This window comes from Cebus imitator, unplaced genomic scaffold (genome assembly GCF_001604975.1).
Source record: "Cebus imitator isolate Cc_AM_T3 unplaced genomic scaffold, Cebus_imitator-1.0 Scaffold187, whole genome shotgun sequence".
Lineage (NCBI taxonomy): Eukaryota > Metazoa > Chordata > Mammalia > Primates > Cebidae > Cebus > Cebus imitator.
The window spans coordinates 813,700-839,501 of NW_016107502.1; the positions used below are offsets into that span (position 1 = coordinate 813,700).

The 25,802-nt window shown below is 48.0% G+C and overlaps 1 protein-coding gene across 2 annotated transcripts in view; it reads left to right on the forward strand.

The window, feature by feature from the left end:
* Positions 1–25,802, forward strand: part of PRMT8 (protein arginine methyltransferase 8) — a 95,553-nt gene that overhangs the window by 53,367 nt on the left and 16,384 nt on the right. For both annotated transcript variants that reach the window (XM_017546059.2, XM_017546060.2), the window contains exons 4-7: positions 1,384–1,447; positions 16,604–16,746; positions 17,375–17,462; positions 24,659–24,774. In XM_017546059.2, coding sequence (XP_017401548.1) covers positions 1,384–1,447; positions 16,604–16,746; positions 17,375–17,462; positions 24,659–24,774 — 411 coding nt within the window. The remainder of the gene's footprint in view (positions 1–1,383; positions 1,448–16,603; positions 16,747–17,374; positions 17,463–24,658; positions 24,775–25,802) is intronic.

Genomic DNA, 25,802 nt, shown 5'->3' on the forward strand with positions numbered 1-25,802 from the left:
AAGAAATAGAACAGGAGAAGACGGAAGAAAGGAAAACGAGGAGGGAAGGACACCACCCCGCCCTCTGAGCGGTGAACAAGCTCCGGCTGAGTTCACCCTCACAACACCCGAGTGCACTGGGGGCTTTGAATTCTCTCGGGAGGACACTGAGTTGCAGTTAGGAAGGGCAGTGGCCAGGCGTGAATCGGGGCTGCCTGCTCCAGGTCTCATGCTCCTCATCACTCAATGCAGTCACCTCTTGCAGATCAGATGATGACATGGCCAGAGGGGGAGAAGAAGAAGAGGGAATCACAGCCCCATAGACAATGCGACCTGAAGGCCAGGGACCTGGCAGTCCAGGAAAGGGCTGGTTCTCCCGGGACCTGCACCCTGGCCGGAGTCTGCCTCCTTGGATGCAGCTCTAACTGAGTGACCCCTTCTGACCCCGTAGGTGCCCTCTCCCTTCCTCAAGGCGTGGCCAGAGGCGTCAGAAACTCCCTCAGTGCCCCTTTGCGAGTACTTCTCAAGGGAATGGTCCCTGCCCGAGGCCCGGGGGTAGTCTGAGGGGCCCCCAAGTGTGGAGGTGAGTAGAGCTCAGAGCCTTAGCACGGGCCAGCCTCTGTAAGAGGGCCGGCCCTGGAGGTGAGGACAGCTCTCGGCAGCTGCCCCTCCATGTCCAGCACCCCTGGCCGTGTGCCTGAGATGCTAACCCTGGGCTGGAGCTTGGCTCCCAACCATCCCCACGAGGGCCTCCTCTCAGGGAAGGTCTACTCATCTCTCAAGTACCTTGGCCCTTTGCTTAGGAGGTCTGGAGAGCCTGGAAAGACGTCCGGATTCAAAGGAATATATTCTTTCAAAGATGGAGGGGCAAAAGCTAATGCGGGGAATGGGAGGGGAGGAGAAGAACTTAAAGCAGCCTTGAGGTCCTGACCTGGCTTTTTCCGGATGGTCCCGTCCTGGAACATGGCTTGTTTACCCTGGAAGGGCTGGGCTGTGGAGGATCATGCCGAGGGAGGCTCGAAACTCTGGTTTGGCTCTGCCTTCCCATGTCCTCCCCTGGGGGAACTGTGGCTGTGCTGCCTCCTGCCATTCTCTGCTGGCCAGGAGCATGAGGTCTACCAGCCCCTTTTGAGTCTCCAGCACGGAGATCAATCCCTCCATCACGGGTGGTGGCTGGATCTGTCTTTTCACAAAGGCAGCTAAATTTCACGGAAGGCCACGGGCCTTGAGGTGGGGGGTCTGGATTTTGGGTTTCGATCTGCCTCAAAGTTGTGATGCGGCCATGGGCAAGCCACCGCCCCTGCCTGGGCCTCAGCGTCTCCATCCATTGAACCAGTGTGCGTCTTGCTGTGATTTTTTTTTTTTTTTTTTTTTTCTTGCTCCTTTGTCCTGTGCCCTTTCCAGATCGAATGCTCCAGTATTTCTGACTACTCAGAGAAGATCATTAAGGCCAACCACTTGGACAACAGTAAGACATACCTCTGAGTATTTTCTCCTGGATGGAGGGGGTGGGAAGCTCAGACTTTCTTGCTCAGATGGCAAGTCAAAGGAGCACAGAGCACTTGGACTTGGGGAGGTGGGGCACCAAGCGGAGGCCCCTGCCAGCAGGACTGTGGCCGTGGGTGCTGATGTTCCCACCCTCAGCAGGCCAGCTAAGGGTCACGGCAGTCTCCTCTCAGCTTTTGGCAAGCCCTGCTTGTGGCTAAATCCCAGCTGTGGGCAATCTGTTGAGTTCTGCAAAATGGCCACATTCCTCCTCCTCCTTTTCTTCCTCTTCCCTCTCCACGAGGCCCAGCCCAATCTTTCCCTGCCACCTGCCCAAGGGCACCCTAACAGACCCCAAGATGCGATCCTCCGCTGCCCACAAGCCCTGTTACTGCTGGGCATTTCTGGCAATGAGGCTGCTCTTGAGAGTGGGCCTTTCTTCAGCTGGAGTCTGATTATAGAGAGGTGTTCCTTCCCTTTCTCCCCACACTCCGCCTTTCCCATGGACTGTGACATTTCCCAGCCCCTCCTCTCTGGAGCCCATCTTGGAAACAGACCCGTAAGGGTATGTGATCAGGAGACGTCCTTGGAGCTTGCAACTGACAGCAGATTTAGATGCAGTCCTCAGCCCTGCTGGGGTGAACGTCAGAAAGGCAGGTAGGGCAGCAGCCCCCTGTAGGCATCCTGTCCTACTGCGCGGGGGGCTGCAGTGAGGCCAGGAGAGGAATGGTAAACAATAAGCTGCAATACACAGAGTGAGCTGGAGCCAGACAGGGCTGGCAGGAGCAGCGGGACAGAGGCCGCCTGCAGCAGAGGGCTGCAAAGGGTCAGCTCCAAAAGACAGAGCTCCCTGCAGAGTTCCGAAAGGTGGGAAGGCTGGAGCTGAGAGGGAAGGACATTCCCTTGAGGGGTCTGGGGCAGGGGGAAAAAGAGGCCAGGTTGGGAAGGAGTATGGTTTTAGTGTCCCTCCTGGGGAAGCCTGGGCAGGGAGGTCTGGCAGGTGGGCTTTGTTGAATCCGAGGCACTGAGGAGTCAGCTCAGCCTCCCTTCTCTGTGTGTGCGACCCTCTGCTCTATGGATGCAGCCCTTGCCGTGCTCCCTGCTAACCTTCCAAAACTCCTCTGCCCTCCCAGAGGGTGCCTGCTGCCCTGCAGCCCCTCTGGGTCTGACCTGAGTACCCACACCCAGGTGGTACCTGCCTGTACACACCACTACAAACCTGTGTCCATGTGGCTTCAGCCCTGCCACCTGTCCTGCCTGCCGCTTGACCCACTTGCTGCAGACTCTTTGAAAGGGCAGGAACATTATTGACTCAACAAACTTCTCTGCAAGCCACCATGAGCCAGGCTCTGGGGACAGAGCAGGGAACAAGACAAGTAGAATCCCTGACCTCATAGAATTCGCATTCCATTTCGGGGGCGGAGTTACAGATAATAAACAAAGACGCAGACACTCAAAGAAAAGTGCCAGCTGCTGATAGATGCTTTGTGGATCACAAAGCCAGCTGACAGGATGGAGAGAGACCCCGTGGCTGCATTAGGTTAGCTGCTCTCTGAGCAGGTCACAGTGAAGCTCAAATCTGAATGACAGGAAGGAGCCAGGCTGACGAAGGTCAGGGGAAGAGAATCTCAGACAGAAGTTACAGCCAGTACAAAGTCCTCTGGGATACATCAAGCTTGGCATGCCCCAGAAACACAAAGAAGGCCGTGCAACCAGAGCACGGAGGGCACAGGGGTCAGAGAGGGAGGAGGGGACCAGATCACATACGATTTGTAACCAGGAAAACAAGGTTAGATTTTATTCTCTGGGTGCTGCAGTCTTTTGGAAGATTTCAAGCAAGGGACATGGCTGGTCTATGGAGGATGGGCTGGAATAGGTTGTAGGCAAGAACACATGAGCAACACACAGGAAGGAGCTATTGCAGAGCTCCAGTGAGAGGGGCAGCAGCGGGGACTGGGGTGGCAGTGGAGACTGAGAGAAGTGACCACTGTGGGGTATGCTTGGGGACAGAGGCGTGAGGACCTGAGGATGGAGTGAGTATGGGGATGAGAAAAAAGAGAGAAGCAAGGAATTCTTTTTTGACTTGGGCAACTGAGTGGGTGGTGGTTGGCTGGAGGCGAAGTACTGATGGAGGTGGCAGGAGTGAGGAGGAAATCAAGAGCTCTTTTTTGCACGTGTTAGGTTTGCGATGCCCATTGGGTATCCAGGTAGATGCGCTGAGTCAGACTTGGATATGCAAGTCTAGAATTTCAGGAAGAGCCAGACCAGGAGACCCCTACTTGGGAGTCATCAACTTACAGGTATTGTTTAAAGCCACAGGACGGATGATGTCACTTAGGGGTGGTGTGTGGCTAGAGGAAATAAATGGGTCAAAGATAGGGCTCTAGGGCCCTGCACTGCAACATTCGGAGGTCAAGCAAGGGAGACGGGCAGCAAAGAGGGAGAGAAGATGCACTCAGTGAGGCTGAAGGGCATTCAGGGGAGAGGGGACCATGAAGCCCGGGGAGGGGGCATGCCCAACTGTAGGGAATGTGGAGGGATCACAGCAGGTAAGAACAGGGAAGGGACCACCATTGACTCTGGCCACATGGAAGTTACCAGTGCTCTTAACAAGCACAGGCTCAAATAAGAGAGAAATCCAGTTAGAGTAGGTTCAGGAGAGGCTGTGAGGCGAGGACCAGAAACAGCTCTTTTTGTTGCAATGGGAATAGAAAAATGGACAGCAGCTGCAGAAGAGGGTGATTTCAAGGGAAGAAGTGTTTTCTTTTTCTCTTTTTAAAGAATAGGATATATGAAAATGTGTATGTAATTCACTGGTATAGTAGAGGGACAGAGAAAAATTGCAGATGCAGGAGAAAGTAAATTCAGAAGCAAAGATCTTGAGAAGGTAGGGTGTGTGTGTGGTGGGGTGCTCCAGAGCACAGGTGGAGGGGCGGCCTTTGCCCTACCCAGGTGGAAGGGTGGTCTTTGCCTCACATAGGTGAAGAAGTGGCCTTTGCCCTGCCCAGGTGGAGGGGTGGTCTTTGCCCTGCCCAGGTGAAGAAGCGGCCTTTGCCCTGCTCAGGTGGAGGGGCGGCCTTTGCCCTGCCCAGGTGGAAGGGTGGCCTTTGCCTTGCACAGGTGAAGAAGCAGCCTTTGCCCTGCCCAGGTGGAGGGACGGCCTTTGCCTTGCAGAGAGGCAACTTGTGCCTTGGGGAAGGGACAGTTCAGCCGTAGCAAGGTGGGGGAAAGTGGGGAGCGTGGGTCCAGACGGAGGTGCCAGTGGTGGGAAGCCCCTGTTTTGCTGCTTTCATTTGCTCAGTGAAGAATGAGACAGTTGCCGGCCGAGAAGACAGAAGGTGAAGGAATGTGAAGCCTGGAATGTGAGGGAAGGAGAAAGGGCAGCAGACAGGCTGGGGGAGTGAGGACGGCTGCGGCACGCCTGATGCCTGGAGATGTGTGGTCATATAGGTGCAGTGTGTCCCGTCCTCGCTGTTGTGTGATCTTCCCCTTACCACACTCAGGAGCTTGGGTGCCTTTGGAGTGGAAGATTGCCTGGATCTGGCCTTTGCTGGGAGCACGCGGCGGGGGGAGGTGGGGGGGTGGGGTGCAGGGCGCAGAAGTTGATGACAGTGTTGGACTGCAGGATCTAAGCTGAGACAGGACAGAAGCTGGGAAGGGCGGTGGTGTTTGTAACAAAGGCTGGAGCAATGGGCGGGCAGCATCTGTAGTGACCACAAGTGGAGCTGAGATCCTGAGGCCCAAGTAGGGGAATGCTGCTCGGCCCCTCTGACCTCTGGCTTGGTGTCCAGCCTCTCGTAGCTCATCCAGCAGAACCAGGTCTCTCCTGTGCCCTCCTCAGAGAAGTGCTTGACCCGGGCTCCCTATCTGCCTACTAAAGATGGAAAAAGAAAACTGGCTGATTCTTTCTCTGGGAGGGTGACATAGCCTGGCATCCTTCCATGTGGCCCATGAAATAGGGCAAATGGTTTTCCCATTAGCAGATGTGGAAACTGAGGCTAGGAGAGGCGGATGACTGAGCCTGGGCTCTTGTCCCTGGGCCCTTTCGTAAGGTGTGCTTGTGTGGCTGCAGAAGCGCCAGGAGTGCTGCTGACCCTGAGGCTGTGTGCAGGCACGGCAGGATCAGATGTCCTCTCAGTGGTCCTAAGTCTCATCCCTGAGCCCCGAGGGGCTTCCAGACAATACCTAGGCTATTCATTTGCCTCTGCACAGGTTTCACCTGCACCATAATTCCTGACCTCTGACCCAGCCCCTGACTCTTCATCTCCCTCCCAGTGCCAGCCCACCCCCAGTAAGTGTCTGGGGCTCTAGAAACACAGCTTCCCTGGTCTCCCTCCTCCTCAGGCTTGCAGGGGCTACTGCCCTGCAGCCATTCATAGCAGAGTATGGGGTGGGCTGGCAGGGGAGGTGGCTAACTCCAGCTGGGGTATCTCCGACCTGTTTGCCAGGAAAGGAACCGCACAGCCCCCTCATCATCCTGCTCTGCCTCACACCTTAGGGCTCGCCCTTTCCTTCCCTTCCTTCTCCCCTTCTCCTCCTCTCTCCCTTCTTTATTTTAACCTTTGCAATACTCAATGTACAGAAAAGTCACACATACAGCTGGGCTTTTTATGGAATCCTTTGAGAGCGGGTGGTTGATGCGATGCTCCATCATCCCTGAATACATTAATGTCCATTTCCAACCAACAAGAACATTTTCTACAAGCCACAGGCAATCGTCAAAGTCAGGAGATTAACACATCATCACCACCCAATGCTCAGATCCTCTTCCTGTTTTGTCAATTGCCTCAATAACATTCGTAGCAAAAGGATTTGTTCAGAATCACCCGTTGCATTTAGTTATCATAACTGGTTCCCTTCAAGCCGGCCTAGGGGATTTTCCTTGACTTTCATGGTCTGGACACACTGGAAGATCCCAGGCCGGTGTGTTGTAGGCTATCCCTCGGTTTGGGATCGTGCAATGCTTCCTCATGACTGGATTCAGGTTCCGCATCTTGGGTAGAAATATCACAGAGAGGATGCTGTCCTCATTGCATGCAATTTCGGCTTGTCTCATTACTGATAGCATCACTTAGGCCACTTGGGGAAGGCAATGTCTGCCAGCCTTCGCCATGGGAAAGCTGCTCTTTTCCCTTTGTAATTAGTAAGATTTTCTGGGGGAGGTACTTTGAAACCATGTAAATATTGGATTCCTCATCAAACTAACATCTGTCTGTCTCTCTCTCTGTTGGTCTGTCTGTCTGCCTGCCTGCCTACCTTATCTATCTATCCATCTATCCATCTATCTATCTATCTATCTATCCATCCATCTATCTATCTATCTATCTATCTATCTATCTATCTATCTATCCATCTATCTATCTATCTATCTATCTATCTATCTATCTATCTATCCATCTATCCATCTATCTATCTATCCATCTATCTATCCATCTATCTATCCATATATCTATCCATCTATCTATCTATCTATCTATCTATCTATCTATCTATCTATCTATCTATCATCTATCTATCTATCTATCTATCTATCTATATCTAACTATCTATCTATCTATCTATCTATCTATCTATCTATCCATCCATCCATCTATCCATCTATCCATCCATCCATCTATCTATCTATCTAATCTAGCTATCTATCTAGCTATCTACTTTCCATCCAGCCAGCCATTTATCCATCTACTGATCTGTCTATTCATTCATTTCACTGTAGATTCCTATTTTATTTAATAGGTTACAGCTGTTATCACTACTTGCTTCGATACTGAAATTGTCCCTGATTTGGTCACTGATGCCCTTCCAGTTGGCTTCTGTGTCCCTTTCAAATGCCTCTGTCCCTTTTCCCAAGCCTCCTTGCTTTCCTGCACAAGACATTGCAGGCTCATCTTGTGCCTCCACGCCTCTGTTCTGGAATCAGTCATTTCTCCCTGATTCCAATTAGTGGACAACAGCATTTAGAAAATCAGGTCAGGGCTAGACACTCATTAATTTTAGAGTATTGATGCTCCCAGGCTGTTTCACTGGGGAGAGCTGGGGAGTGTGTGTGTCTGCGTGAGTGCACACGTTTACACAATCTTTATTCCTGTATCTATCTATATGTATTGTCAGGTAGGAGCTCACATGATACTCCAGTGTTAACCAATACCATGGAGTTTTCTCTCATTTCCTCCCTTTCCATATTCCTACGTCTTTTCTCTGGAAAACCAGACTCCCATTTTTGGTGATATGCTTACCACTCATTTATAATATGTTTACATACCCCTGGATGTAATCAATCTCCCGTTGTCACCACCTCCTGCCCCAGGCAGATGTCTGTCACCCCGTGCTGGGCTCTGACACCCTCACTGGGCAGCATCCCGAACGGGCACCCTCCTCTGCCCGAGCCGGGCTGCCATGGTCCATGCTGACCCGCTGTGGCATCCACACACCCACCCTTTCCTGGGTTTGCTCTGCCCCACTTCATGGCTTTAGCATGGAATTGTTCGTGCTCTGGATTTTGATGGCTCGGCCTTGATTCTGTGCTACCGAGGCAAAGGCTGAAGAGGGCAAACCATTGTCTGAGGGAATAGCTTCCCTGTGCCTGTTTCTCCCCTCACACACCTGTTCCAGGGAGGAGGGAACTCCAGGCCCAGGAGCCTCCATAAAGCAAAATGGTGTTTACTTCTTCCTCCCAGGGTTTGCCATAGGAGGGTGAAACCAGCGAGGCCACCCAGGGCCCCGGCTGCTGCCCTCGCTCGCTCACTCGCTCAGCCTTGGTGTGTGTACTCAGAGAACAGCTTGGCTGCACGGATGCTTCCATGGAAATGCTTTTGAAATGCTGCAACAGCCAGCCGTGTGGGTCTCGGGAGCGTAGGTGGGGAGACATAAATAACAACACGGGGCATGGAATACCTGCTTCCCAGAAGCAATCAGCCACTCTCCCTCTCCACCTCCGTACGGCTCCCGTGATGGAGTTATTCACATGTAGACACACACCCACAGGAAGCCACCTGCGGCAGGCGTGCAGCCTTCACATGGCCTCTTCCACACGTGTGGCCCACACACACTGCTCAGTGACTCTTCTTTGACCTAAGCACTAACAACCGTTATCTCCTTTCATCTGATGAGGAAACTAGCGGGCTGCCGAGATGCTTAAAAAGGCAGATTCATTTGTGAAAGTTGACATGGGAGCTCCGAGATTGATTGCATTGGTATAACTCTAGAAACAAAAAACTATATAACCCGTTCACTTCCCAGAAAACTCAAGGAAAAAAGCACACCCCTCCTTGTCCTTCTTCTACTTTTGCATGACCTAAAGCATACATGTCATAGCTAGAAGAGACTTTAAGGTAGCATGACATGAGGCAGACGTAAGGGACAGCTGGGCCTCTGCAACTTAATGGTAGGGAGGACTTTGTCAAATCCCTTCCCCTTTCTGAGCCTCTAGTTACCCCCTTTCGAGGAGGCAGGCCAGTGCACAGCTTGTGGGGTTATTAGGGGCTTAGAAATTGTGTAGGTCAGGTACCTGATATAGGGCCTCCCATACAGTAGGTGCTCAGATGTCAGCTACAGGTCTTTTCAGCAGCAGTGGCCTACACCTTGATGATTCTTGGCCACACAGTCCCAGCCTTATATAGGTGATGATTGGTTCGGTGCTCTGACAGTAATCCTCTGTGCTGTGCAACCATCCAGTCCTGGGATGACTCTCCTGGTGGGGATTCCACAACAGCTACACATCCCCGGTTCCTTCCCCATTTGCTCAGGAGGGCTATGGTTGGAGCGTTGTCCTCCGGCCACATTTTAGCATCTTTTTCAACAGCAGAGGGTTGTGCTAAGAAATTAACACAGCCAGTCAATGGGAGGAGCCCAGATGCTGCACTTGTGACAGTGAAGCTGCAGTTTCTGACGGCACTTGTGGAAAACACCGTGTTACACTGTTCCTGGCTGGAGGCCAACTACAATCTGTTGTGTATCCACTTGCTGCTGCCAAGCGGTACCTCCTAACCTATATCCGGTTGGTGGATATTTTGAATCGATCCAAACCGAGAGTCACATGTTTTTATTCATATTTAACACCATGTTGTTAGAATTGGTCTTCTATCACAAATGACTAAGAAGCCCTACAGAGTCTCACTCTCCTGGGGTCATTGCTCCTGGCTTTGTGATCAGTGTCCTATGGTGAGAGTGGAAGCTCTTGTAGGCTGCTCTACATCCGGCTCTTAACCAGCTCCTTGGAAGGGTCCTGTAATCAGTCATGAATCCACACAGTCTGTCGTCTTCTCCCTTAGGAGGCCATGGCAATGGGGCCTCGTCAAAGTCCTCGCTAAAGTCCCACATGCTATCCTGAAAGTCCTGGCTCTGGAATCAGACTTTCTGGCTCACATCCAGCTCGGCCCCAATTAGGCTGTGCCCTTGGATGACTTAGTTTATGTACCTTAGTTTCCTCATCTGTGAGATGGGAATTACTGGTTCACACCTTCTAGGGCCATTGTGGGGATTGCATAGTTTCTGTTTGTATAACTGTGGCATTCTGGAGCCAGCCCCTTAAAGGATTCTGAGAGCTGATTGTGAAATTTTCAGTAAATTTCTGGAATGGATGCTCTTCATTGGCCATGGTGGAAGTATTTATACCGCAGAAATCAGCAAAGGCGACAAACCAGAGCTTCTTTCTCCCAGAAAGACAGTTGTTAAGTATCAGCAGCACACCACTGTATAAAACAGCAGCATCTGGTGGGCACCAGGCAACCAATAAAGCTTAGCGATTGTTATTATTATTCCATTTGTTAACTTGACTAATAACCATGTCAAAGAAGAAATGAGACCAATCATATGTAATTATTTTTAATGAGCCTGTACAAGTGACTGCTGGCAACTGCTGCTTCCTTCCCTAACTGCTCGAGAAACAACCCATCAATAATCTTAGAAGTGAGTTTCATGTATTCATCCCTTCCAGTATTATCGAGCCACGTACCAGGTCCCATGTCAAGTGGGGGGACTTCGTGGTGTGACTAGCACAGACAAAACCTTTGCTCTCACCAAGCTTACAGTCTCAAGGGGAAGACAGACGTGAAGGCAAGCAAACAAACAAAATCACACCACAATCACAAATTATGGAAGTGTTTAGAGAGAAACAGCATGGAGAAATTGAGAAACTGGGGATGTTGCTTTCAGTTGGGTGGTCGCAGGGCCATGCTGGCTGTTACTCACTGCCTGCCAAGAGCCAGCTGCATTCATCTCTTCTCAACTCTGTCTCGAATGACGTCGTATGTGTCGTTAGCTTGAAATCGGCTCTGGTGGAAGTATTTATACCATGGACATCGGCAGATGCCGCAAACCAGAGCTGTTTTGTTTTCCATTCTGGAGACCTAAAGGTGAAGATGGGACCATGCTGAGAGCAGCTGGAAGAGTTTTACCACACAGCCCCTCAGGTGGGAGATACTTTCTGTCCCATGGAAGCTTCTGCAGCAGGGGGAGAGTGAAAACCTGGAATGGTTTTCTAAACACCTAAGCCCAGGGGAAGCTTTATTGACCTTTACATTCCCATTGATTTCAGCCACAGTACCCAGTACCAGTGCCTTCTTGATAACTCCTGCTCCCCTTTGGCCAAGCCCACATGATTATGCCTCATATCTGCCAGGCTGGACCGCAGACGGGGTTCTAAATGGTGGGTGGTGATTTGAGGTGGGAGGAGTCCTGGTATTGTTCTGATTAACTGAGTACTCCAGCCACTGGCTAAGGGTGGAGAGAATCCAGGCAGGGTCTCTGGCCAGGGAATGGCTCTGGTAAAGCTAGCAGGACCTTAGAGCTCCAGCTAAGCACATTGGGCCCTGAGCCCTCAAGGGAGCCAGAGCAGGCTAGAACATGAAGCCAGGCAGATTACACAGTGGGGACCAGGCAGATCCTGGAGTCCTACAGTCTTGGGTGATGGGGGATTTGGGCAGGGAGAGGAGTACTATATTGCGAAACTACCACACTGAGGCTCCATGTCACCCAGGGCTCCCTTATGCCACTCCAGCAATGGGGTCAGTTTGCTACAGGACATTCCCAGTCCCACCTGACATTGAGGCGTTGAGGGTAGAGATACTGACATCCTTTTTCCCATCACCATAGTCTCCAGAATTGGCAGGTTCTGACCTTGTGAGAGAGGCTTATCCATGCACCCAGGTTCCAGGGGAGGAGAGGGCGGCAGGGCAAGGCAGGGGCTGACATCAAGGGAGCTCTTGACCCACCCTGGCTGCTCTCCATGGCTAGATCTCCTCTCAACCTGCCAACTAACCTGACCAGCTGCAGGAGAAGGGTAGGTCAGTCCTTTACCTTCTCTGATTTCTTTTCTCTCAACATCCCACGCAGTTGCTCCAAGTCCACAAGAATCACAGGTGGTAGGGAGGTCAGATGTGCACCCATTTGCCGGGGAAGGAAAGGAACCATGGGGAGGCACCAACATGCACAACGGGCCTAGGTCCTGCCCCCACAGCTTGACTTCTCTAAACGCCAGTTCTCTCCTTAGGCAAAAAGAATACTAGAACCAACCACACAAGTTCCAAGGAGGATCACTGAAGTAACATATGGAAAATCACTCTGGAAGCTGCTATTCAAATGCTAGCAATTTTTTACTGTCACAATTAAGACTAGTTTGAATATCTTTTGTCTCTTAACCGATGCCCTTTTTTTTTTCTTTGAAATTGCTCATTCATCCATCCGTTTCATTCAGTAATGATTTTGAATGTTTGTGAGGAGTCAAGTGCTCAGCTAGATCCTGGAAATAGGAAGCTAAAATAGACAACGAAGAAAAAGAATGAACACACTGGAGGTGAGCCAGGCCCTCTGCAGGTGTGAGGCAGCCAGCGTGGGTGTCACCAAAATAGGTGTGTGGGCAAGGACCAAGGGAGTGGGGAGGGCGAGTGGGGGGCTTTGCTGCAGTCAGGCTGGTGGGGGCTCAGGGGATTTCACAGGCTCATCATGTGCTCCCTGTTCCCATACACGTGACCCTCATGCCTACTCTTCTGTGGGGCAGGATCTGCTTTCCAAAACAGTGAGAACCCTAAAAATGATCACTAACTTAAGATCCTAAGGGAGTCAGCTGACTGATGGATGCTCTGGAGGCTCAAACGAGGTTGGGCTGGCCTGATTTGTTTGAACACAAAAATGACCATTAATGAGAATGACTAGATTTCTGTGAGAACCACTCAAACCAAAAAGAAAAAAAATTCCACTCAAAACCGTCTTTAAACATCTGGATGTCTAACTTGCAAACGTGAAGCTACATGGGAAATTTTCCCAATTTAGAGTCTATTGCTCCCTGCTATGCATTTAGTTATGATTAATCATTCTAAAATTTACCAGCCAGGGTCCTGTCACAGTTGGTTGAACAAACTTTCCATCATCTTTATGGAATAAAAACATGGATCTGGACAGTGACCTGAATGCAACTTTGAGCTGATGCAGTTTTAGTGATGTGGGGCCCAGATCGGCCATGGAGCTCTGTAACATATGGCTGCTCAGAGTCTTAGTGTCAATAGTTTAGACCACCTTGAAAATCCCTTGCATGGAGGAGAAGAGATGACTGCTGCTGTGTGTGCCCACACAGTTCCTTGACCCAGCCTAATTTCCTATGTTGGCCAGCAGCCCCTCCGTGAGTTGGCATAAGCCCCACCAGGAGAGGTAACATTTTGTAGGTTGGGAAATGGAATCTGGAAGTTTAAGTGGTTGCTGGTGGTGACTACCGGCTACAGGAAGAATATCCATGGTGATTCAGCTGGACAGATGTATTTGGATGCACAGAAACAACGTGACCTCTTAAAAATAAATAGACCCGGAAAGTGTCGCAAATGACAGTCAAACTGGTTGCAGGCACCATCTTTTTTTATTGGTGGCTGCTGTCTCCACCAGTGAATCTTGCAGAATGCCTTACACATACAAGTGCTCAGTACATATTTGAAGAACCACAGCTCTCTAGCACTGGAAAGAATTTCAGATTCAACCTCCCTTCTTTTTTATTTTCCTAATAAGGAAACTGAGGCCCCAAAAGAGAGGAGATATTTGATTGAGATTAGCTGTCAGCTGGGACAAGGGCATAAGTTGCTGCCTTTTAGGATTCCAGCATCAAGTTGCACAGCTTGAGCACAGAAGCACCAGAGAAAGGAGATAAATGGGGTCTCAAAGCCAGTCCAGCACTGGATTGAGGGAGATGTGTTCTTTTCTTTTAACAAAGAGCTCATCTCCTCATCTAGCCAAGCGTGTGGCCACGTCCACACTGAGAAATGTTTGCCCTTGAATAGATGTAGAAGGGTAATGTTAAGAGAACAGAAGTCCAGACTGTCGAGGATTTTATAGGGTTAACTGATTCCGTCTCCCTTTTTGCAAGCAGAGACTGTAATTTTGCTATTCTGTGATCCACTGTATCTATCTATCTATGTATCTATCATCTATCTATCTTCTATATCATCTACCCATCTATCAATCATCTCTTGTAATCCGTATTGATGAGGATACAGCAACTAAGAGATAAGAGGGCTAACACAGAGAAGATGAACTGCGATAACCCTCTTTGGGGGACACCCGAGGACTATTTCATACATACTTGCTTGTTAGGCTTGATAATGGATTACTGTTTGTCTGTTTCCTGCAGCTCCTAATAGAGTCCTTGCCATGAAAATCGTCATGGGTGGAGCCTTGTACTAAACACTCAGGGTGGAGGTCTTGAGGCCCCAGAGGCAGGAAAAAACATCTTCTGGGGATTCAGGGAGGTCATGATATAAATGCAGGAGGAGGAACTGACCCATAGCCACACATACAACAGGCAGACATTAGGGAAGAACCTTCGAGAAACATGGAAAAGAAAAAAAATAAGGGAGGCCATTAAAGACAATTTTTAAGTTTACAACACTATAAAACAAGCCAGGCTTTGCATGCAAATAATTAGGCAGGTGAGTCATGCATATATTTGTCAGTTCTTTTTCAAAATAAGGAATAAATTAGGCACAATGTTTGCATTTTTAAAAATCCTTTACTTTGCCCCCCTATGAATGTTCTTAGTGCACCCTGGGCCCTGCTCCCAGTTCAGTTCCTGCCCTGGGGCCTCTGAGGCCCAGAGAAACTTTAACACCTGTCTCCCCCCCCCCCCCCCCCCCCCCCCCCCCAGCCCTTTTGCAGACTAGCTCTTCCCACTCGCATTTATTAGTGGTAGGGGCTGATGAGCAGTAACCAATCAGCAGGGCACACAAGCCTGAGCCTCATTGTAGAGTGATCCGGGTCAGTGCATGTGTACAAAGTGTCTTACTCCTTGTAAAGGAGGCTGCATCCAATTAAAGCTTGATTAAATACCGCAGAGTGGAGAATAAACTGTCATTAGAAGCTGCTAATGGATACTCTATTGCCTGCATTATTCACTGTGAAGACGCTAAATGAAGTCAGCAAGTGGTGTGTCCTTTGCCATCCAGGAGCCTCCAGTCCAAATTAATTTTCATGAAACTCAGATCCTAGGCAGACATGGTTCTTTTGATTTTTACTCATAAGTACAGGCCATTGTTATTTTTATCAGCAAGCTCAGGCATTGTGTGATTTTCTTCAGAGGACGTTACAGAGTGAAAGTTTCAGAGGATGAATATACTTAACCTTTCCAAGGAAATGTTCAGAAAGAACCAGCCAACCAGTACATCAGCCTCCCAATTTAACAGTGGTATCTAAACTAGCTTGCTCAGATCTTTACAGCAACAAATACAAAAAGGGACTCCAAAATTATGTGCATGTCTTGATCAAAAACTCCTAAGAAGTATCTCCTGCCACAGAGGAAACCGCAGGTCTTGGAGGCGACTCATAAGCAGAAGCCACTGGGGACAGGGGCTTTGACCCTGGCCCTATCCCCTTCCCCTCTCCATCTGTGGATCAACAAGCAGGAATACGTCAGATGATTTCTACCTTCTGTTGAGCTTCAGCTATGAGCCTTCCCCTTCACATGTGTCATTTCATTTGATCAATACAATCACCCTCTAAATAGATATTGCTTTTCCTGGCTGTGCACTTGGGAATTGGAGTTTAGTTAGGTCAAGTAACTTGTCTAAAGTCATACAACTCATAGTGAGAAGATCTGGCACTTAAACCTAGGTTTGCCTGATGACAGAACCCATGCTCTCACCAAAACATCAAATGCCTCCCTCACAAACACTGGAAGGGCACCCGTTTGGTACTGAGCCTGGCTGTGAACAGATGCAAAGGCAGTAGAAGAGGCATCTATGCTTTCTTTGGGTCTGAATTGTCATGGTTACCTAACATAGGGTGGGGGCCTTGAGAAGAGTTTTAGAATCATGTCATATCAGATCTGGGCTCTGTTTCCACTGTTGCTACTCAACCTCTCTAAGCCTCGGTTTCCTTAGTTGTAAACAAAAGTAACCGTTGGCCCCGAACAACACAGGGCTGAGGGGTGCCAATTCCCCACACAGGTAAAAATCCAAGCATAATTTCTGACTCCTACAAAACTTAGCTACTGTCAGCCTACGGTTGACCAGCAGTCTTGCTGATAACATAGTCAATTAACACATATTTTGTATATGTATTATATACTATATTCTTACTATAAAGTAAGCCAGAGAAAAGAAAACTGTTTAGAAAATCCTAAGAAAGAGGAAATACATTCACTGCTCACTGAGTGGAAATGGGTCAGCATGAGGGTCTCTGTCCTCATTGCCTTCACATGGAATAGGCTGAGGAGGAGGGAAAGGAAGAGTTGGCCTTGCTGTCTCGGGGGTGGCAGAGGTTGACAGGGCTGGTGAGGTGGAAGGTGAGGCAGGCACACTTAGTCTAAATTAAAAAGAATCTGTATATTAGTGAACCTGTGCAGTTCAAACCCATGCTGTTCATGGGCCGACTGTAATATGCTTACCTCGTAGGGTTGTTGGAAGGATGACGTGATAACGTGAATATAATGGGCTTAGCGCTGTACCAAGCACATAGTCATGACTCAGTTTCTTTTACGGGGAAACATGCAGGTAGTTTTCAATTATGTTGGTATAAACTAGCTTGGCGAAGGGTGGGCTACGTCACATCCTAAAAGTAGAATTGGAACAGGGCTGAAACCTGGAGATCTGGCCTTGAACTGAGGTGCTTGTGGTTCCCGGGTGGGGTCCCTGCAAAGCATGGCCCTGGGGTTCTTATTTTCCAGTCATCACCATATTTAAGGGTAAAGTGGAAGAGGTGGAGCTGCCTGTGGAGAAGGTGGACATCATCATCAGCGAGTGGATGGGCTACTGTCTGTTCTATGAGTCCATGCTCAACACGGTGATCTTTGCCAGGGACAAGTGGCTGGTAAGTGTCCTGCATGCTGTCCCTGCGTTGGTTGGCCGGCTGTCCTGCTGCTCTACCCAAGGCCTGAAGCCTAGGAGGAGTACGAGGACTTCAGAGAGGACTGAGGCTAGGAGGTCACTGTCCCAGGCCTCCCTCTTGAGAGCAGATCGGCATCAGGGAATGGAGTGGTCGCCCTGGGTCCAAGATGTGTAACCATCAGAGTGGACTTCTGTGGGTCTCACCTCAGCCTCTTTTGCAATAATAGGCATCCATTCTCTCTTGTCAAGTTAAAAGGTCATTTTGGTCAACGAGTAGTTAGGACTTGCATGGCTACCAGAGCCGGGTGTGCTATTCATCTGGGCTTCTCCAGGTCAAAGTCATAACATCCCTCACTGCTCCTCATTGGATTTACCTTCACCCCCTTTCATTGGTCCTATTGACTCCACCTAGGTCCCTTAAATTCTCCTCGCTCCAAAACAAACATTGAGCACTGCTGTCCTAGCCCTGACCCCAGATAAGGTGACAGTCCACTGCATGAGAGATGCTGGCAAGGGGGTGCTTGTCTGGTGACTCTATGTGCAGTTCAAAATGTGATGTCTTTGTCAGGTGAATAGATTACGAGACCCATTTCCCCACAATTCATCAACAGAAACCTGGAGGGCTTATGTTTCCAGACCGGGCAGCTTTGTACGTGGTAGCGATTGAAGACAGACAGTACAAGGACTTCAAAATCCACTGTAAGTCCCCTCTTGCTTCTCTGGCGGACTTCCACTCCACAGCTGGGGTGGGAGGCACTCCAGGGGGCCCAAGACAAGCAGGCAGTGACATGAACACCATTGTTGTCCTGGGGAGAAGCCTACCTGGGGCTCTTCCTGGAGTCTTCTCTCTAGATATTTCTATCTAGTCCCAAGGATGAGAGGTCTACAGAGAGAAAATAAGCCATTTGGCTGTACAAGGGAAATGTCCTGGGGTGAAAGGATGAATGCAACGTGAATTAAAAACTGGACTGAGGCAGCAGAAGCTGAGTTTTTGCAGAGAACAGCAGGGCAAGTAGCTTGAGACCTGTCAAGATTCAGTTCTCCCAAAAGTCCACCGCAGGTGTCAGAAGTGGCAGATCTCTAGCCAGGCCAATTATTTTGCATCCTGCCTTCATTCCACTCAAACGTATCAAAATAATATTGATTCTTCTTCACATCCAAATACATATTCTTTGAGGTTCGTTTGAGGAATAGATAGCAGAAGGGGTGGGAAGGAGTGGAGATTTTGCTTTGAACAATCAAACAAAAGGCAAGTGTACACGTGCATGTGTGCATAAGGCAAGGGCTCCTATCTAAATGTGTGTTCTTAATGCGTTATCAGCTCAGAGCATGTGGTTCTCCTAGAACAAGAAAGCCAAAAAACCTCTCCCATGTTTCATCTGGTCTGAAAGGGCTGTTATCCTATTTCTCATAAAGGGTAACACTTCTCTGTGACACAGGCCTGATATTTAATGAGATTATACCAAACATGTTTTTGTAAAGTTGAACATGGCTGTGTCTCCTCAACCAGAACTAAATACAACAAAGGAGCAAAGAACCCCTCAAACAGGCAAGCACCCAAAAATCCAAATTAAAGCAAGAGGCAGAAGCTCCAACCTGTCCATCAGACTGGGCACATCTGGGGTTCCTGCCTCAAAAAGGTGGTCCATTTCTACTTGGCAAGATGACTGTGGAGGGGTTCACAGATTGAATAGAAGAATAAATGCCCCCTTCCGCAAGGGGCTAAGACTCCATCCACAGTTCAACAAATGGAAGCTCTGTGGATTTAAACAATTGCCATCTAATGGTTGTTAGTGGCACTGATGAAAACTCGGCTGGACTCTGCTATGGAATGTGTGTATTTGTGTGGGTTCATGCCCTTCTGGAAATATAAAATCAAAGTGTGATGTTCAGAGCCAGGTTCAGAAGAAGACAAAAGTGGGGCAGCTGTTTGAAGCTCTGTGCCCTGGAAACCCTCTCTGGTTGCTGTCTGCCTCCAGCCAATGTGGTGTGATTTCTACTATTTGACCTCCTGGGGAAAGGAGACAAAATACCAAATGAGGACAGTGAGAGGCAGGGGGGCCCAGGTTAACTGCTTTGCACGCCGCCAGCCCTGGGTTTAAATCTTGCCTTTGTCATTTCCTAACTGTGTAACCTTGAGCAAATCATCTAATATCTTTGAGCCTCAGTTAAGGGATAATCTTCTCAATCCCACAGACTTGTCGTGAGGATTAAGTGAGATGACGTATATTAAAGGACATGACAGTTCTTGGTCCTATAATGGGACTAGATGGGATCTAGACTCTGACTGTATAGCTAAGCCCCTTTTTGCCCCTGGCTCTGACAAGTGAGCCTGACTGCCAAGCCCCTGGTGGCTCAGAATCTAGGACAGATGTACTCTCATAGAAGATTGCAGACACAACTCAACAGTGAGTGTTGATCAAATGCATGTATAAATGGGACACATTTTGCCCTGGAGCTGCATTTTGGAGTTCTTGCTGAGCAATTGTACTGAATAGTGTTTGGAGGAGGAAAACTTCTAGGTACATTCTTCTCTTTCACGTTCACTTACATATTTATTGAGCTCCAACCCAAGGCACACCTCTTTAAGATACTTCCTCATGGTTTCCTCAACAGAGATACCTGTGTTGGGAACCTCTGCAGGAACGCGCATTGCAATGAGCCAGCCTGGGGCCAGGAGAGGCTCCTACGGCACTGGCCCCAGACTGGAGATCATGTGATTTATTTCTTTGATTCTCAGTGCAGTGCTCGTAGCTTCTGGAAAAGGAAAAAAATCTGAAAGTCAACCCCATTTTTTCTTGTGCCTGCTCTAGAGTCTCTGTGAAAAATACCCCAATCTCCTCCCCACCCCAAAAGAATACTAATAAACAGATACTTTAAATTTATTTAAAATACTGTTTTCTATTTACATTTTTTAAATAATCTATTTTTTTTTTTTTTTAGTAAAGGAAGCAAACCCATTTAGACATTCATTTCAAATAAATGGAGCTTTTTGTTACTAGCGGTTCTAAATCAGAAGTAAAGCATAAAGGTTGCTGGTTGCTGAGGCAACAATTGTAAGCAGTTTTCCATTGGCTCAAGAACCAGCTAAGAAGGAAACATTTTGAAGTGAGGCAGGAGAGTGAGACAGGCTCAGCCTGTTTCAGAAAGTAAATTGTTAGAGGGAAACCTTTCCTCTCCTCTCCTCTCCTTTCCTTCCCTCCCATCCTTTCTTTTTCTTTTCTTTCTCAACCACACGCAGCAACATGGGGGTGCAAGAATGAGTGCAATGTAGAACCTGTCCTCCATTTGCTCACCAATGAATACGGACCACATAGAGAAAGGCAAATGTCTGGCATATCCTAAGCTCACAATACATAATTTTGTTGAATGAATGAATGAACAAATGAATGAGGGAATAACAGCAAACCAGCAGAGGGATGGGCAAGGTATAGAATTTAACTCTTAGAGAGGAGCAGTCATTTTATAAACATTTTCTACTATAAAGGAGATTCACAGAATTTAAAAAAATAGAAGGAAACTTGATGGATAATTTATTCAATTTCATGCGCAATATATGAATTGTACCCAGTGCATGAATCGACACCCTGCTGAGAATGAGAGAGATGGACACCAGTTTCTTGGCTGATGAGAAGGCTGAAAGAAAGACCTCATGCAGAGGTGGCAGGGCTTATAGCTTCATGATTGAAGGGCAACCCTCTTCGATGGCTCAGCTGTTGTCTGTGGGCTTCACTTCCAATCATGACATCCAGAGTTTCCTCTGGCTCTAGCCCATTTTATATAAGGATTCCACTTTGTTCCCGAGAGCTTAAAATATGTCAATCTATTGTAAACACTTCCCCTTCTGCACAGAGGAGAATCTGTAAGTAGCATCTGGTGGCCCCTGTTATATTTTTCTCAGACCTCATTCTGAGGCAGTCCCATTAGCCTCATCAGGGAAACTCAGCTGGTTGGGGCCGGGGTGTGAGGGAGATCGTAGCTACAGCTCTCTCCAATCAGAAGTCACATTTCTCCCCTGGTACTTAATTTATTTTTCCTCAGGCTGTTTTGAGATTTCTCCCTTTATTGATTTTCTGCAGTTTGGCTCTGATGTGTCCAGGTGTGTTTTTCTTTTTATTTATCCTGCTTGAGGTCACATGGAATTCTTGGATCTGTGGATTGATTATTTCACTAGTTTAGAAAAATTTCAGCCAGTATCTCTACAAATATTTTTTTCTGCCTGATTCTCTTTCTCCCCTTCTTCAGGAGCTCCCATTATATGAGATATTGTTTGCTATTGTCCCATGGAACTTGGATCCTCTAATTTTTTTCACTTTTTTTCTCTTTAAGTTTAGATCATTTTTATTGCCCTGTTTTCAACTTTATTGATTATTTCCTGATATATTCATTCTGTTAACAAGTTCATTTTTAAAAATCTTCTTTTCTTATATTGTTATTTTAATTTCTAGCATTTCCATTGGTTTTTTAAAAAAGTTTCTGTCTTACTAATGAAATTCTCCATTCATTCATTCACGTTGTCCACCTTTTCCACTAGTTTCTTTAACATACTTAGTATAGATACTCTAAAGTCTTGTTGGATAATTCTAACATCTGAACATCTCTAAGTTTGGTTCTATGACTTTTGTTCTTATGACGATAGGTCACATTTTTTCCTTTTTTCATGTGTCTTATAATTTTTCATTAATGCTGGACATAGCACATAAAGGACCAGTAGAGACAGGTGAATCACATCTATGCCCAGAAAACAGTGTTGGCTCTCCTGGGCTATTAGAATGAGGGTGTGAGTCAATCTAGTCTGTTTGGGCTAGTAGATTTGGGCTTTGTCATTGCTTTAATTACATACACCATAGTACAGTCCTTTTCAGGAGTCTGTTTTCATCCACTAACAAAAGCTTCACAGGCCTCTCTGATTTCTAGATAATAATCATATTTTGTGATGACCAATAGTTCTTACCCCGCATGCAGTCATTTAGCAAACAATATACAATTGCAACAAATAATTAATATGATTGATTTCTATCCTACTCCATCTCTGCTCCACTTCTGGTAAAAAGGGTTAGTGGGAAATAAATGGCCAGCAGAGAGGAGGAAAATGTCTAACGCCTTGGGTGATCTGTGCTCTGAATGATTGAGGGTGGGGCAGACCAGCTGAGGAAATAAGACCTGTATTAACCCATATAAAGGTAACTAAAACACCAGGTATTGCAGAACAGTGCAGGCATTAAATGTTTGGGAATGAATCTCAATTCAAGAAGCATTATCTGTGGGCCTGCTGTGTGCCAGATGCTGTACTATGGGTGCTGAGGATGCAGGAGAGGTGGTGTGGTCAGGAGCGTTTAGAGAAGGCTTCACAAAGGCCATGAGACATTAAGATCACCATTTTGGGATTTGAGGACACAAATCTGGAGATTCTGATTCAGTAGATCTGGTGTGGGCCCAGGAGTCTGCATTTTAAAAACGGTTCCAAGTGATTCTAGAACTCAGAACCACTGAACCAAAATCCTTATTTTATAAGCAAGCCCAGAGAAAAGGATCGATTTGCACATGGCCACACAGCTTGCATGGCAGCAAAGCCAGAACTCAAACCACATCATGATAACCACTGTTATATGTCAAGTGCTTTCTGTGTGCCAGGCACTGTCTTATGCACTTTACATAGATTATCACATTTAATCCTCATAACAATCTTGTGGGATCACTGTCATTATCATCAATTCCATTTTAAAAAACGCTTAGAAACCAAGGCTCAGAAAGGTTACATTCTTGCTTAAGATTACCCAGCAAATAAGTGGCAGAGCTCAGATTTAAACTCCAAAGCCTAGGCGTTTAACCATTACACACATCGACTCTCAAGCTTTTGTCTAGCACTAGCAGTGAACTCGAACTCCAGGGAGGAAAGAGCAGGAGCACAGCTGCAAGTCTCTTGAGGAAGACCCAGAAGGCAACGTGTTTTAGTGTGCATGATTTATCTGGAGAGAGGGTGGATAGCTGTCTCCACATTCTAGAGGGGAGTCTTCTCTGAAACCTGCCCTGCTGCGAACTAAGCAGTCACCTCCCCGCAGAGTAGGTTTTAATTGGGAGTTTGGCATAGCCTCAGGTGGTTTAATGGGATACGCTGGGCGTCTTATCTTTAAACCAGAATTTCATAAGCACTCATCCTCTGGGATTACTTTCTCTGCCTTCTTTTCCCAAGAAAGAAGCTCTTTGTGTGCCTTAGAAAAGAATCAGAGTCAAAGGAGCAAAGCTGTCACTGACCGTTCACACCTCCTGCCGCACACACCCAATCTAAACACACACGGGGAAATACACTCCCTAAGGTCCCGTTTGTTTGCTGAAAGTTTTAAAATAAAATTTAATCCTGTAAGATTTTAGAGAGAAGCATTTCTACTTCAAGGTATTTTTGAAACCCATCTGAAAAAATAGATGAGTGAGATTCAGGTGCCCAGAAACTAAAGAGTCTGCTAAGGTCATCCTCTCTGCACTGCAGGGAGAGAAAACTTGCATTCCTGGCTGCTGTCACAGCTGGGCCATGGCAGGTGAAGGATTTGGGGACAGGCTGGGCCTTAGTCTTTGTCCCACTGTTTCCTTGATGTGTGATCACAGGCCAGTTATTATTTGTGAGCCAGATGCCAACTTCTCCCAGCCACGGTTTTCTCATCTGTAGCATACAATGTGATTGCCGGGTAGATTAAATGAAGAGTCTGGCCTGGACTGAATGATCAATCAATGATAGCAATTATTGGCAGGGCATGGTGACTCATGACTGTAATCCCAGCACTTTGGGAGGCCGAGACGGGCGGATCACCTGAGGTCAGGAGTTCGAGACCAGCCTGGCCAACATGGTGAAACCTCGTCTCTACTAAAAATACAAAACTTAGCTGGGCGTGGTGGCAAGCACCTGTAGTCCCAGCTACTTGGGAGGCTGAGGCAGGAGAATTGCTTGAACCCAGCAGGTGGAGGTTGCAGTGAGCTGAGATTGGGCCACTGCACTCCAGCCTGGGCAATGGAGCCTGACTCCATCTCAAGGAAAAAAAAAAGATAGCAATTATTACCATGTTTAAGGGTGATCTTGAATTGGTTACTCAATATGCTGTGTAACCATCAGACTTGAACTAATTTCTCACCAACCCTTAAATCTTTCTTCCTCCCAAACAAAGTATCTTATGAGTAGCCCAAAGAGGACAAGGAGCATGGTTGAGAGGATTTGCGGTCCACTTGGGGGTAATTTCTAATGAGTAGATACTTAGTGAGTGCATCTTTGCATACGAAGAAGGCACAGATGTTCCTGGACCCATCTAGGTGAGAAAACTGAGGTCCAGAGAGGTTAGGTCATTTGTACAAAGGCTGACCAGTAAGTGGTGGTGCTGGGATTTGAACTATAGTCGATTTCACTTCAAGAGCCCATTATTCTCTGTGCTGCATTAAAGCTTCAGTGGATAGGGACAGGAAAAGGGAGGGAGATGGGTCTTCTAGGTGCGGAGAACAGTTTGAGCCAGCATAAGAATAGGAACATAGAAGGCAGGTAAGGGAGTTCATAGGAGATGCTGCCGGGGTGGGGAGGGGTCAGGAAGGAAGAGTCAGCTAGCCTGGGTTCTAGTCTTTGCCTTGCTGCACTGTAGCTGTGGGAGCTTGGAGCAGCGTCCCAGCCTCTCTGAGCTCTAGTTTACCTAAGGACAAAGAGGGACTTACCTTTTCCAGAGGTAGAAATGGGAAATGGGAGTAAGCATTTGGCACATTGCAAAGTGCCTCCAGTTGAGCAGTTTTGCCTCTATTTCCATGCAGGGAACGCCAGCTGCCACCCAGCCCTCAGGCACTCTGCGCTCTAGGACACAGGAGGGTCGGGTGAGCTTCTGGGGGTCCTGCGACTGCCTTCACGTCTTGCTCTGCTCCCACAGGGTGGGAGAATGTCTATGGCTTTGACATGACCTGCATCCGGGACGTGGCCATGAAGGAACCTCTAGTGGACATCGTGGATCCAAAGCAAGTGGTGACCAATGCCTGTTTAATAAAGGTCTGGACACTCACCCGGGGCGGAGCTGGGTGTGCTGGGAGCCCCACTGTGCCACCCTGGAGTCCAGGCAGCACCGGCTCCTGCACAGCCCCACCTGGTGAGGCAAGGCCGCCTTGGCCAGAGCCTGCGGTGCTCTGTTAGCGCAAGTCAAAAGCTGGCAGTCTGCCTGGACACAGCCACTGAGAGAGTGGGTCCATGGTGGCACGGATGAGGGAGGGGTCCAGCACAGGGGCCCTGGTGGCGTGTGGGAGGGTGGGGGTGCAGGGAGGGGAAGGGCATCATAGGAGAGGACACCTAGAGGAGGAGAGCGTGCTCGGGTTTGGGGCTGTTGGTCTACTCAGTGGTAGACATCTCTCTTAGGAAGGAAATCCAGGACCTCAATATGCTGTGTCATCATCATCATGTTCCAGCTTCCAAGCACACCTCCGCCCTGGCAGCCTGCCAGATAGAGCTTCCAGCTGCCCCTTCCTGAGCATCCTTGTTTGTACCTGCTCTAAATCAAGCTTGTCCAACCTGAGTCCTCTGGGCCACATGTAGTCCAGGATGACTTTGAATGCAACCCAACACAAATTCGTAAACCTAAAACATTATGAGACTTTTTTGTAAGTTTTTTTAGCTCATTAGCTATCATCAGTGTAGTTTATGTGTGGCCCAAGACAATTCTTTTTCTTCTAATGTGATCCAGGGTAGCCAAAATATTAGACACTGCTGCTCTAAACACCTTTTCCCAAGGCTTCCTTATGAAGTGCAGATGAAGAACAGTGGCCGGCATCTTTGCCACACCAATCCCTAGTACATTCTTATTATTAAAAATTCAAACATGCCCAGTTAGACACAGTGAAGGTGAAAGGTGCCCCGTGCCTCCCTCCAGCCCCATCCTCCTCCAGAGGTAACCACTGTTCACGGGCTGGGTTGCCTCTTCTGCTCCTTTTTGTATGCATTTGCATTTTATATGCTAGTATATTATGTTGAACAATATAAAACTATTGACATTTGACTGTTTCTTTTTTTTTTTTTTTTTTTTTTTT